Source organism: Littorina saxatilis, unplaced genomic scaffold (assembly GCF_037325665.1).
Source record: "Littorina saxatilis isolate snail1 unplaced genomic scaffold, US_GU_Lsax_2.0 scaffold_312, whole genome shotgun sequence".
Classification (NCBI taxonomy): Eukaryota; Metazoa; Mollusca; class Gastropoda; order Littorinimorpha; family Littorinidae; genus Littorina; species Littorina saxatilis.
The window spans coordinates 2,787-15,698 of record NW_027128202.1 but is presented as its reverse complement, the minus strand read 5'-3'; the positions used below and the strand labels follow the sequence as shown (position 1 = coordinate 15,698).

Sequence of the window (12,912 nt, the reverse complement as noted above, 5' to 3'; positions counted from 1 at the left end):
CGTGCATACCCCAATGTAGTGTACACGAAGGGACCTCGGTTTATCGTCTTATCCGAAAGACTAGCACTTGAACCCACCACCTAGGTTTAAGAGGGACAAATAATCCACACGTGCTCCTTATCCGCATGTTTTAGACACACCCATCGCCAGTGTTTGGCCCGTGGATTCTTTATCTATTTAACTATAAAAGCAAGGGTACACACTCTTTCACAACCCGACACAGCTATTTTCAGAATTCGTGTATTACAAATAACAATGCCGCATACATTCAACTGGATCAATGGAGCACATCTGTTACAATTAACAATGGCGCATACATTCAACTGGATCAATGGAGCACATCTGTTACAATTAACAATGCCGCATACATTCAACTGGATCAATGGAGCACATCTGTTACAATTAACAATGCCGCATACATTCAACTGGATCAATGGAGCACATCTGTTACAATTAACAATGCCGCATACATTCTACTGGATCAATGGAGCACATCTGTAACAATTAACAATGCCGCATACATTCTACTGGATCAATGGAGCACATCTGTAACAATTAACAATGCCGCATACATTCAACTGGATCAATGGAGCACATCTGTTACAATTAACAATGCCGCATACATTCAACTGGATCAATGGAGCACATCTGTTACAATTAACAATGGCGCATACATTCAACTGGATCAATGGAGCACATCTGTTACAATTAACAATGGCGCATACATTCAACTGGATCAATGGAGCACATCTGGACAATTACTGCTGATTGAGTTTGTTGGGATGTCTTTTTGGTGTGTCCGATTGTAAGTTCTGTTCCTTGCATCTTGTCTATTCCTCAATACAAATGTGAGTTTGGGATCCTTTAACGGAAATGTAGTATGGGTGCTTTGTCCCGAGAGAGAATAGACCCTATCGGTATTCCAAGCTCTCGTAATCTCTCGCAAGCTTCAGAGCATAGCAAAGCATGCGGTACAGCGATCGCGTGCGAGCTGCACAAGCGAAAGTTCGAAGTTCTCGCGATGTTCAAAGCATAACAAAGAGCGTGTCTCGCGAGAGCTGCTCAGATACCGAAAAGGTCTATAGTTCTGCACTGAGAACAGGAGAAAAATCTGGCAACGACATTATCAGAAACAAAACAAAAAGCCAACACTTGGTCCACTGAGAAAAGGGCACGTTCTGTTCGTACATGCACCCCTCCCCCCCCCCCCCCAAAAAAACAAACAAACACACACACACACACAGTGGAAGCCCCCAAATGTGTGTAAGCTGTTAGACACAGCTGCAGTCTTTAGATCCTCAGCTCGCCATTTTTGGCATCACAGCTGGAGTCTGCAGCGTGGAATCGATGGAAAATGCAGACAATTGGAAGGGGGGGGGGGGGGCTGGAAAGAGGGACGAGAAAGGTGGTTTTGGCGTCATGATAAAATGCACCCACTCAGGGTTAATAACTCGGCGAAATGCTGTTCTGATGTCCATGAACTTTGTGTCTGACGTAGAATTCTCACATGGATGAATAACACCAGAGTTCTCTATTATAGCGTCTGATAACAACGAACGAAGTGAACTCCATGGAAATTACCCTTTCACCTTTCTCTCTCTTTTGAAGCTCTGCATGGATGCATTTGCTTTGCTTGATGTCAGAATGCAGTCAATCTAATGTTTAATCCTTTGTTTTTTAATCTAATGTTTATTTGATTGTATCATCATTTCGACAGGCAATTATGGGGGGGAAATTAAAGATGTAAGCCAAGCAAAATAAATCACCGCAACAAGTTGTGGTGTTGGTGACAACACAAACCGAAAAACTCACTCATTCAGCTGTATCCGCTATGCACCTATGTAGCTGTTGTCTCTCCAAACAACCCCTGAGTCTTTTCCTTGCACCTGCAGCTACATAGTTCTCGCATCACTGAGGACAGTGATCTCAAGGTTTTAGATATTGCACGTGAAATACGTAGTGAGCGTACGAAGTGTTCTGTTCGAGTTCAACTAAACATGGCCACAACCGTTCGGTCAGAGAGATTGAGATTTGTTGATATACCCATCTATGCATCGGTTTGTCAGCCTGTCTGTCTGTCAGCCCACTTCTCTCTCTCTCTCTTCCTCTCCTTTTCCCTCTCTCTTCCCCCTCTTTCCCAGTGTCTCCCTCTCTATCCCTCTCTCTGTTTGCCTGTCTCTCTGTCTGTCAGCCCACTCCTCTCTCTCTTCCTCTCCATGTTCCTCTCTCTTTTCCTCGCCCCCTCTCTCTCCCAGTGTCTCCCTCTCTATCCCTCTCTCTGTTTGCCTGTCTCTCTGTCTGTCAGCCCACTCCTCTCTCTCTTCCTCTCCATTTTCCTCTCTCTTCCCCCTCTTTCCCAGTGTCTCCCTCTATATCCCTATCTCTATATATACATATATTAACTGTCTGATTTGTTACCTTTTTTTTTGTTAAAGTTATATCTTTGTTTCAAAGCCCTCTGGGCCCAAAACAATAAAATACTTGACTTGACTTGACTTGACTTGTTTGCCTGTCTATCTGTCTGTCAGGCCACTCCTCTCTCTCTTCCTCTCCTTTTTCCTCTCTCTTTTTCTCGCCCCCCCCCCCCCCCCCCCCCCTCCACAGCCCGCCTCTCTCCCAGTGTCTCCCTCTCTATCCCTCTCTCTGTTTGCCTGTCTCTCTGTCTGTCAGCCCACTCCTCTCTCTCTTCCTCTCTCGGACCGGCACGGTTGGCCTAGTGGTAAGGCGTCCGCTCTGTGATCGGGAGGTCGTGGGTTCGAACCCCGGCCGGGTCATACCTAAGACTTTAAAATTGGCAATCTAGTGGCTGCTCCGCCTGGCGTCTGGCATTATGGGGTTAGTGCTAGGACTGGTTGGTCCGGTGTCAGAATAATGTGACTGGGTGAGACATGAAGCCTGTGCTGCGACTTCTGTCTTGTGTGTGGCGCACGTTAAATGTCAAAGCAGCACCGCCCTGATATGGCCCTTCGTGGTCGGCTGGGCGTTAAGCAAACAAACAAACAAACAAATCTCTTCCTCTCCATGTTCCTCTCTCTTTTCCTCGCCCCCTCTCTCTCCCAGTGTCTCCCTCTCTATCCCTCTCTCTGTTTGCCTGTCTGTCTGTCTGTCTGTCTCTCTGTCTCTCACTGTCTGTCCCACCTATCTTTTCCTGTCGCTCGTCCGCTTTCTCCGCCTCTTTCTCCCGCTCCCTATCTCCCCCCCCTCTCTCTCTCTCTCCACACTGACACCTAGTAAGCCAACATGTCTTTATCTGCTTGTATACACTTTACAAATTAGATAGTCTACTTTTGTTGCAGCTATATGTGGTGGCGAAATTAGCAAAGACCAAGGGTTTTTGACCAGTCCGAACTACCCTGACGACTACAGGCCAAACAAAGAGTGCATTTGGAAAATCACAACAGACGAAGGCTACTCTGTAGCGCTCAAGTTTCAGTCTTTTGAGGTGAGACACTGTCTGTCTGTATGTATGTCTGTCTAACTGTCTGTCCGTATGTCTGTCTGTCTGTTAGTGGCTACTTTCATGGTCCAGTCTTTGGAGGTGAAACATGGCGGTGTGTCTGTCTGTCTGTTAGTGCCTACTTTCATGGTCCAGTCTTTGGAGGTGAAACATGGCGGTGTGTCTGTCTGTCTGTCGGCTGCCTACTTTCATAACTCATAACATTTTATTGATCCAACAAAGGAAATTAAATTGGTCATCAGCACATATAGGTCATTAATTAATAATTATAAAAGAATAAGAGAAGAAAATTCATAAAACCCATGATAACAAAAAAATATCTAAAGTAATATATACATGTACAACTACAATACCCTTTTTACTTGCACACTTGACACACCGACACACCAACACACATGCATACATACCTACATACATACCTACATACATACCTACATATATACATACATACATACATACATACATACATACATACATACATACATACATTCCATGTTAAAGTGCAGCCAAGAATATCACAATAACCATATCACTGTTTGGACTAACAGACAAGTCCCCATGCAAATGATGATAACAACAATCCATAATTAACGCTATTGCACTACCAAAAGAAGAGACCAACCAAACACATAAAACCAATCACAGTCTTTGGAGGTGAAACATGGCGGTGTGTCTGTCTGTCTGTTAGTGGCTACTTTCATGGTCCAGTCTTTGGAGGTGAAACATGGCGGTGTGTCTGTCTGTCTGTTAGTGCCTACTTTCATGGTCCAGTCTTTGGAGGTGAAACATGGCGGTGTGTCTGTCTGTCTGTTAGTGCCTACTTTCATGGTCCAGTCTTTGGAGGTGAAACATGGCGGTGTGTCTGTCTGTCTGTTAGTGCCTACTTTCATGGTCCAATCTTTGGAGGTGAAACATGGCGGTGTGTCTGTCTGTCTGTTAGTGGCTACTTTCATGGTCCAGTCTTTGGAGGTGAAACATGGCGGTGTGTCTGTCTGTCTGTTAGTGCCTACTTTCATGGTCCAGTCTTTGGAGGTGAAACATGGCGGTGTGTCTGTCTGTCTGTTAGTGCCTACTTTCATGGTCCAGTCTTTGGAGGTGAAACATGGCGGTGTGTCTGTCTGTCTGTTAGTGCCTACTTTCATGGTCCAGTCTTTGGAGGTGAAACATGGCGGTGTGTCTGTCTGTCTGTTAGTGGCTACTTTCATGGTCCAGTCTTTGGAGGTGAAACATGGCGGTGTGTCTGTCTGTCTGTTAGTGCCTACTTTCATGGTCCAGTCTTTGGAGGTGAAACATGGCGGTGTGTCTGTCTGTCTGTTAGTGGCTACTTTCATGGTCCAGTCTTTGGAGGTGAAACATGGCGGTGTGTCTGTCTGTCTGTTAGTGCCTACTTTCATGGTCCAGTCTTTGGAGGTGAAACATGGCGGTGTGTCTGTCTGTCTGTTAGTGCCTACTTTCATGGTCCAGTCTTTGGAGGTGAAACATGGCGGTGTGTCTGTCTGTCTGTTAGTGCCTACTTTCATGGTCCAATCTTTGGAGGTGAAACATGGCGGTGTGTCTGTCTGTCTGTTAGTGCCTACTTTCATGGTCCAGTCTTTGGAGGTGAAACATGGCGGTGTGTCTGTCTGTCTGTTAGTGCCTACTTTCATGGTCCAGTCTTTGGAGGTGAAACATGGCGGTGTGTCTGTCTGTCTGTTAGTGCCTACTTTCATGGTCCAGTCTTTGGAGGTGAAACATGGCGGTGTGTCTGTCTGTCTGTTAGTGCCTACTTTCATGGTCCAGTCTTTGGAGGTGAAACATGGCGGTGTGTCTGTCTGTCTGTTAGTGCCTACTTTCATGGTCCAGTCTTTGGAGGTGAAACATGGCGGTGTGTCTGTCTGTCGGCTGCCTGTCTGTCTGTCTGTCTGCTTGCTTGCTTGTCAGTATGTTTCTGTATGCTTATACCTGTATGGTCCTCTCCACTCTGTTGATGTGAAACATGCCTATCTGTCTGTGTTATGGTGGTATGAGCCTGCCTTTATGGCTCGCTCCACTCTGTTGATGTGAAACATGCCTATCTGTCTGTGTTATGGTGGTATGAGCCTGCCTTTATGGCTCGCTCCACTCTGTTGATGTGAAACATGCCTATCTGTCTGTGTTATGGTAGTATGAGCCTGCCTGTATGGTCCTCTCCACTCTGTTGATGTGAAACATGCCTATCTGTCTGTGTTATGGTGGTATGAGCCTGCCTTTATGGCTCGCTCCACTCTGTTGATGTGAAACATGCCTATCTGTCTGTGTTATGGTGGTATGAGCCTGCCTGTATGGTCCTCTCCACTCTGTTGATGTGAAACATGCCTATCTGTCTGTGTTATGGTGGTATGAGCCTGCCTTTATGGCTCGCTCCAGTCTTTTGATAATTATGAAACATGCCTATCTGTCTGTCTTATGATGAGCCTGCCTTTATGGCTCACTCCAGTCTTTTAATAATTATGATGAGCCTGCCTTTATGGCTCACTCCAGTCTTTTGATATAAAACATGTCTGTCAGTCTGTCCGACTGTGGGTGTCTTTCTCTTTGGCTTTTCCCAGTCCTTTTAAATGAACCTGTGTAACCGTCTTTTTGTGTCTGCGTCTACCTCTATGGCTCTTTGTGTGGGATATTTAACCTTCTTTAAATGAATAGAAACAAAAACTCATATTTGCTTCTTGTTTTCTTCTTACAGATAGAAAATCACGACAACTGTGTTTACGACTACTTGGAAGTGAGAGACGGAAGTGACGAAACGTCGCCTCTGATTGGTAAATACTGTGGCTACAAAATACCAGACGACATCGAATCCACTGGGAATAAACTTTACGTCAAATTCGTCTCCGATGGATCCGTGCAGAAAGCCGGGTTTGCTGCCAAATTCGTAAAAGGTACGAACAAAAAACAAACAAACAGTGACCCGCAACATGATCACTTACTGAAATGTTATGTTTCATTTGGTGTGACGATGAACCTAACGTGGGGTTAATCTGATACGGCCATTAGCTGGTTCGATTTCCACTGTGATTGATTTAGAGCAAAAAAAATATTTGTTTTCAAGATGACATTTTTTTATTGGTTTTGTTTCGTTGTGGACTCATCGGTTTTGACGTTACTTTTACTTTATTTGGTGTTTAACGTCGTTTTCAACCACGAAGGTTATATCGCGACGAGGGAAAGGGGGGAGATGGGATAGGGGAAAGGGGGGAGACGGGATAGAGCCACTTGTTAAGTGTTTCTTGTTCACAAAAGCACTAATCAAAAATTTGCTCCAGGGGCTTGCAACGTAGTACAATGATATATGACCTTACTGGGAGAATGCAAGTTTCCAATACAAAGGACAAAACATTTCTTACATACTGCTTGACTAAAATCTTTACAAACATTGACTATATTCTATACAAGAACCACTTAACAAGGGTAAAAGGAGAAACAGAATCCGTTAGTCGCCTCTTACGACATGCGGGGTGCAGAGAAATAAGGATGTGGAAAAGAAGACTTTTGGTAAGTGAAATAAAGGTGATGGATCCAGTCAGGTAGAAATAAGACAACAAGAAAAGAATTGGAAAACTGCAGGGAATAGTAGGGAGAGTTTTCTTGGAAGGAAATATAGGTTAAAGGACTGGTAAGGCAGAAATAAGACAAAAGAAGAGAAGTAAAGGGGTGGGGTAGCTCTGTTTAAACGCTCCCGCCGCGTGAAGCATGGGAGCGGTTTTGACGTAATATAATAAGTTAGACAATATTTTGTGTGTAGTCAAGATATTGTTTCTCTGAAGAAAAAAAAGAAAGTATGCCTTGCACTTTTTATTGAAGATTTGATGTGAAGCAATTTAAAAGAAAGAAAAAAGATAGTTTAAAAAAAAACGCACAAATTATAGGCATTCTTTTCTTCCGAATAATACATAGCGAAAAACATAAGGTACCATAATTCCAAACAGAATTGTGAGAGAAATAACTTAATTGTTTTCAATGTCAAAAAACAAGAAAGGTAGGTTGTTGGAACGTTTGTTATTGACAAAACAATACATTCACAAATATATCGACCGAACGGTCTTTGAAGTGAACAGACAAACAAATATTCACACAAAACTTATCTTGTTAGAATCAGTTTTCAAGATAAGTTTTGTGTGAATATTTGTCTGTTCACTTAAAAGACCGTTGGGTCGAAATATCTGTGAATGTATTGTTTTGTCAATAACAAACGTTCCAACAACCTAGCCTACCTTTCTTGTGTTTGTATTCTGAATTTTGGAACGTTGGCAGTCTCTTTGTTTTTGTATTCTGAATTTTGGAACATTGGCAGTCTCTTTGTTTTTGGAATTGTTTTCAATGTCATTTCCGTTTGACAGAATTTGACGAGTGTTCGTTGCCGACACACGGGTGTGACCACATCTGTGACAACACGCTGGGCAGCTACAAGTGTGAGTGTCGCATTGGCTACGAGCTTCACTCCGACGGCAAGCGGTGCGAAGGTGAGTACCCTGAGTTCTCCTGGTGATACATTTTCTGTCGCATTTCGTGGCTTTATTCCCTCTGTATGAGTGTCGCATTTCGTGGCTTTATTCCCTCTGTATGAGTGTCGCATTTCGTGGCTTTATTCCCTCTGTATGAGTGTCGCATTTCGTGGCTTTATTCCCTCTGTATGAGTGTCGCATTTCGTGGCTTTATTGACAAGTGTGAGTGTCGCATTGGCTACGAGCTTCACTCCGACGGCAAGCGGTGCGAAGGTGAGTACCATGAGCAGCACTGGTGTCAGTGTTACATTTTCTGTCACATTTTCTGCCTCCATTCACAAGTGTCTTCATTCCGACGGCAAGCGATGCGAAGGTGAATAGCATGAGTTCTCCTGGTGATACATTTTCTGTCGCATTTCGTGGCTTTATTGACAAGTGTGGATGTAGCAACGGATACGAGTTTCACTCGGACGGCAAGCAATGCGAAAGCGAGTAGCTTGAGCAGCACTCGTGTCATTGATATATTTTCTGCTTCATTACGGGGCTTAATTCACAAGTGTGAGTGTTGCATTGTATACGAGCTTCACTCCGACGACAAGCGATGCGAAGGTGAGTAACATGGGCAGCACTGGTGTCAATGGTGAGCTTTGTGTTTCAGTGATACTTTCCTGTCATACTATCTACTAAATAGTTTTAATCAAAGTAAAATTATTCTACATGCTCGTCGTGTTTCAGACGCCTGCGGTGGCTACATTGACGAGGAGGAGGGCATACTGCAAAGTCCGTCGTTCCCCGACCTGTATCCCCCCAACAAGAACTGCGTGTGGCAGATCGTGGCCCGGGACCAGTACAAGATCACCATCAACTTCACGCACTTTGACCTGGAGGGGCACAACGTGAGCAACACTTCATTCAGTTTTTTGCTTTCGTCCCACAATGGCCTTCCTTTATAGAGCCCGACGTTGACTTGGAAAAGTCTTTTTACCGACAATTCCGTGCCAAAGCTTTGTGCAGCGACCATTGTGAAGTCGACTTCGCGAAGATGAATCAATTCTTATGAACGTCTCTCTCTCTCTCACACACACACACACACACACACACACACACACACACACACACACACACACACACACATAGGTGGTTTTGCAGTCATTTGGGGTCGGCTGTGTATCAAAATGCCATCTTGCTCAAAACACAGGCATTTGGGGTCTCTTTTGTTTTACGTGTTAGAAAGTTTCTTAAAACTTCAATGAGCGTTAAATGCCATTTTAAAGTGTGAAAACTCATTTCAGGATGTTATTACATAAAATGCAACCTCCAGCGGGATTTTTAGAAAAACAGTTATTTGGGGACGATGTTTGCTGTACGGCAGTGAAATGGGGACGTATGTGGCCACAAAGTGCAGAGCTACAATTACCTCATCGGTGCTATGAATGTTTTAGGTGTTAGAAAGTTTCTTAAAACTTCAATAAGCGTTAAATGCCATTCTAAAGTGTCAAAACTCATTTCAGGAGGTTATTACATAAAATGCAACCTCCAGCGTGATTTTTTAGAAACAAACAGGTATTTGGGGACGATGTTTGCTGTACAGCAGTGAAATGGGGACGTCCAAAAGTGCAGAGCTCCCGCAGAGCTATATGAATGGTTTCATCACATACATGGCGCTAGGCGACATATGTTGTGAAAAATTTTACAAATCACGTTTTTGCGCCCGATATTTTCTTGTCATCTCCAAAGTCAAGGGACAAACACGAATTTCCTTGACTTTTGGGGTAGCGCGACTCTGTTAATTTTAAGAATTAAAAAACAAAAAAATTCATTACTAGGATGTCCCATCGTTGGGAAATTCCGGTCGCTTCCTCCGAGTGGAAAGCTAGCAGTGACAGAGTCGCACTACCCCAAGTCAAGGGATCTATTAGTCCTGTTTCGCCGTTATCCCAATTCGCCCCCATCCCATTTTGGCGACATTTCTCAGGCCAAGTGTCATTTTACCACCATATCATGTACCAATAGCTCCACATCCCATTTTGGCGCAATCCCGTTTCGCCGTTAGCCCATTTCGCCCCATCCCATTTTTGAGACATTTTACAGGCCAAGTGTCATTTTACCACCATGTCAGGTACCATTAGCTCCACTTCCCATTTTGGCGCAATCCCGTTTCGCCGTTATCCCATTTTACCCCCATCCCATTTTTGCGACATTTCATAGGCCATGTGTCATTTTACCACCGTGTCAAACCACTAGCGCCACATTCCATTTTGTCGCCATGCCGTTTTGCCGTCATCCCATTTTGCCGCCATCTCTATTTCGCGGCATTTTGGATTGTGGCAAAAATGGAATTTGGCGTAAACGGAATGTCTTCCTAGTTGAATAACGCAGTATAGTAGTATAGTGAGGCTTGGCAAGAAGAATAAATAAAAAATGTGATGGCGGCCAAATGGGATGGTGTCAAAATGGGATGACGCGCTATTGTTATGACACTGTAGTAAAATGACGCTTGGCTTGTGAAATGTCGCGACAATGGAATGGGGGATAAATGGAATACGGTGAAACGGCATGGCGGCCAAATGGGATATGGTGTCAAAATGGGATGTCGCGCTATTGTTATGACATGTTAGTAAAATGCCCTGTCTCAATCCAAATTGGAAATCCAAAGCATCATCATTATACAATCATCCTCATCTCATTAATCATCCAAAATTATAAATTTTATAAAATGACGCTTGGCTTGTGAAATGTCGCGAAAATGGGATGGGGCAAAAAATGGGACGGCGGCAAAATGGGATTGCACCAAAATGGGATGTGGATCAGCCACTAGATTGCCAATTTTAAAGTCTTAGGTATGACCCGGTGTGACGTTTTCATCTTTCGCCGTGTTGATATTTCGATTTTCGGCCTCGTTGATCTAGTATAAACTCTACACTGAACAAAAAAACCACCCTTCGATAGTACTGATGAGCGACCTTGTGTACCTTACATTCATGGGGCCAAATTTGTCCAACCAATTATTTTATTTAACTTAGAAATTTGATTCATCCTAAAATGTTTCCCTTCTTACTCAAGGGACGTAACCACTCGGTACACGTTTTCGAAGAATTCGATTTTGGGAGTGAAATCTATTTAATTTCACAACCAATTTTTTTCACATGCAAGAAACTGACATGCTTTTCGTCCATAAATAATTTCCCTTCTTAATTTTATACCAGGAAACAACATTTCAGTCTCGAGTAAATATCGAGGGGGAAATATGTACACAGGCGAAAGATGAAATCGTGACACCGGCCGAGGTTCGAACCCACGACCTCCCGATCACGGGGCGGACGCCTTACCACTAGGCTAACCGTGCCGGTTTACCCTTGAGTGACAGACGGGCAGACAAAAGAATATACAGACAGACAGTAATTAACACAAACACACACACTCAGCAGAGCAAAGCGGTATAACACACAAACTCAGCAGAGCAAGGCAGTATTACACACACACACTCTGCAGAGCAACTAAGTCGGTGACACACAGACACAGGTATTTGGGGACGATGTTTGCTGTACAGCAGTGAAATGGGGACGTCCAAAAAGCCGCAGAGCTACGGCAGAGCTATCGCTCTGCGCTGTGCTATGAATGGTTTCATCAGTTACATATGGCGCTAGGCGACATAAGAGTATTTCCAATCCAGTCAGTAGCATTCACGACCCTGACAACGGATGGTTTGAGTCTGATTTATGAGAATGAGAATGAGGGAGAGAGAATTGTATTAAATTGAATTGAATTAAATTGAATTAAATTTATCTTTCTCTTTAACACTGTAACAGAACAAGAAATGCTAAAATGTAGTTTTTTTCATCCCGCCCTCGCCCATTGAGTTGAAATAGAAGTTAACCACATTATGTTTGAAAATGTTCCCAGTGCTTTATGTACAATAATGTTTCAATACAATCATAGTGTATTAACATTTTACCAGTATCAGCTGCAAAATAGAAGTAGTGCTTTACAAGTTTCGAAAGAGAAACAGCATGTAATGATACGTAAATGGTGTACAACAGTGAATTGGGGACTGTTTCCCAAACAGCAGTCAGATGGGGTCTGGTTGTTGTACAGCAGTCATTTGGAGGCACAAGCTAAAACTGCTTCCGAGATGTGTGTTTTTCATTGGCTTTGATCTCCGCTGAGAGGGAGAGAGTCAGAAAGAGCGACAGAGACAGGCTAGGTAGACAGAGACAGAGAGACAGACCGAGACAACAAAGGAGAGGTTAAGGACCCCCCCCCCCCCCCCTTACCCTTGAGTGACAGACGGACACACAAAAGAATATACAGACAGACAGACCGTAATTAACACAAACACACACACACACTCAGCAGAGCAAAGCGGTATAACACACAAACTCAGCAGAGCAAAGCAGCATTACACACACACACTCTGCAGAGCAACTAAGTCGGTGACACACAGACACAGGTATTTGGGGGCGATGTTTGCTGTACAGCAGTGAAATGGGGACGTCCAAAACCGCAGAGCTAACGCAGAGCTATAGGCTACTCTGCGCTGTGCTATGAATGGTTTTATCAGTTACATGGCGCTAGGCGACATAATAGTATCTCCAGTCCAGTCAGTAGCATTCACGACCCTGACAACGGATGGTTTGAGTCTGATTTATGAGAATGAGAATGAGGGAGAGAGAATTGTATCAAATTGAATTGAATTGATCTTTATCTTGGTTTAAAAACAAGTTTTTATTCAATAAATTTCGTTGGAACTATTGCCGCATACATGAAATTAGAAACATGGAGCACAACAAGCTAGGCTTATAAGCGTACTCTTAAAAGCAAATTAAATTTGGCGGACGATTTTAATATAACAGGTTTGAAATAATGTCAAAATAATAATTGTAAATTATGGTAGACAAACATGTAACAATAAAAGGGGAAAAAACCAATGCTAAACTACCAACATTACTCACACGCGCTCGCACACTCACTTGCACACACACGCATACAATGATT

At 43.6% G+C, this 12,912-nt stretch overlaps 1 protein-coding gene across 1 annotated transcript in view; it reads left to right on the top strand.

Moving 5' to 3' along the window:
• LOC138956570 (tolloid-like protein 1) overlaps positions 1–7,927 on the top strand; it is a gene marked incomplete at its 3' end in the record, with an annotated part of 43,539 nt that extends 35,612 nt beyond the window's left edge. The window contains 3 exon segments of the mRNA XM_070327896.1: positions 3,297–3,442; positions 6,159–6,354; positions 7,813–7,927. Of these exon segments, the coding sequence (XP_070183997.1) occupies positions 3,297–3,442; positions 6,159–6,354; positions 7,813–7,927 (457 nt within the window).
• Between the last annotated feature and the right edge of the window lie 4,985 nt (positions 7,928–12,912).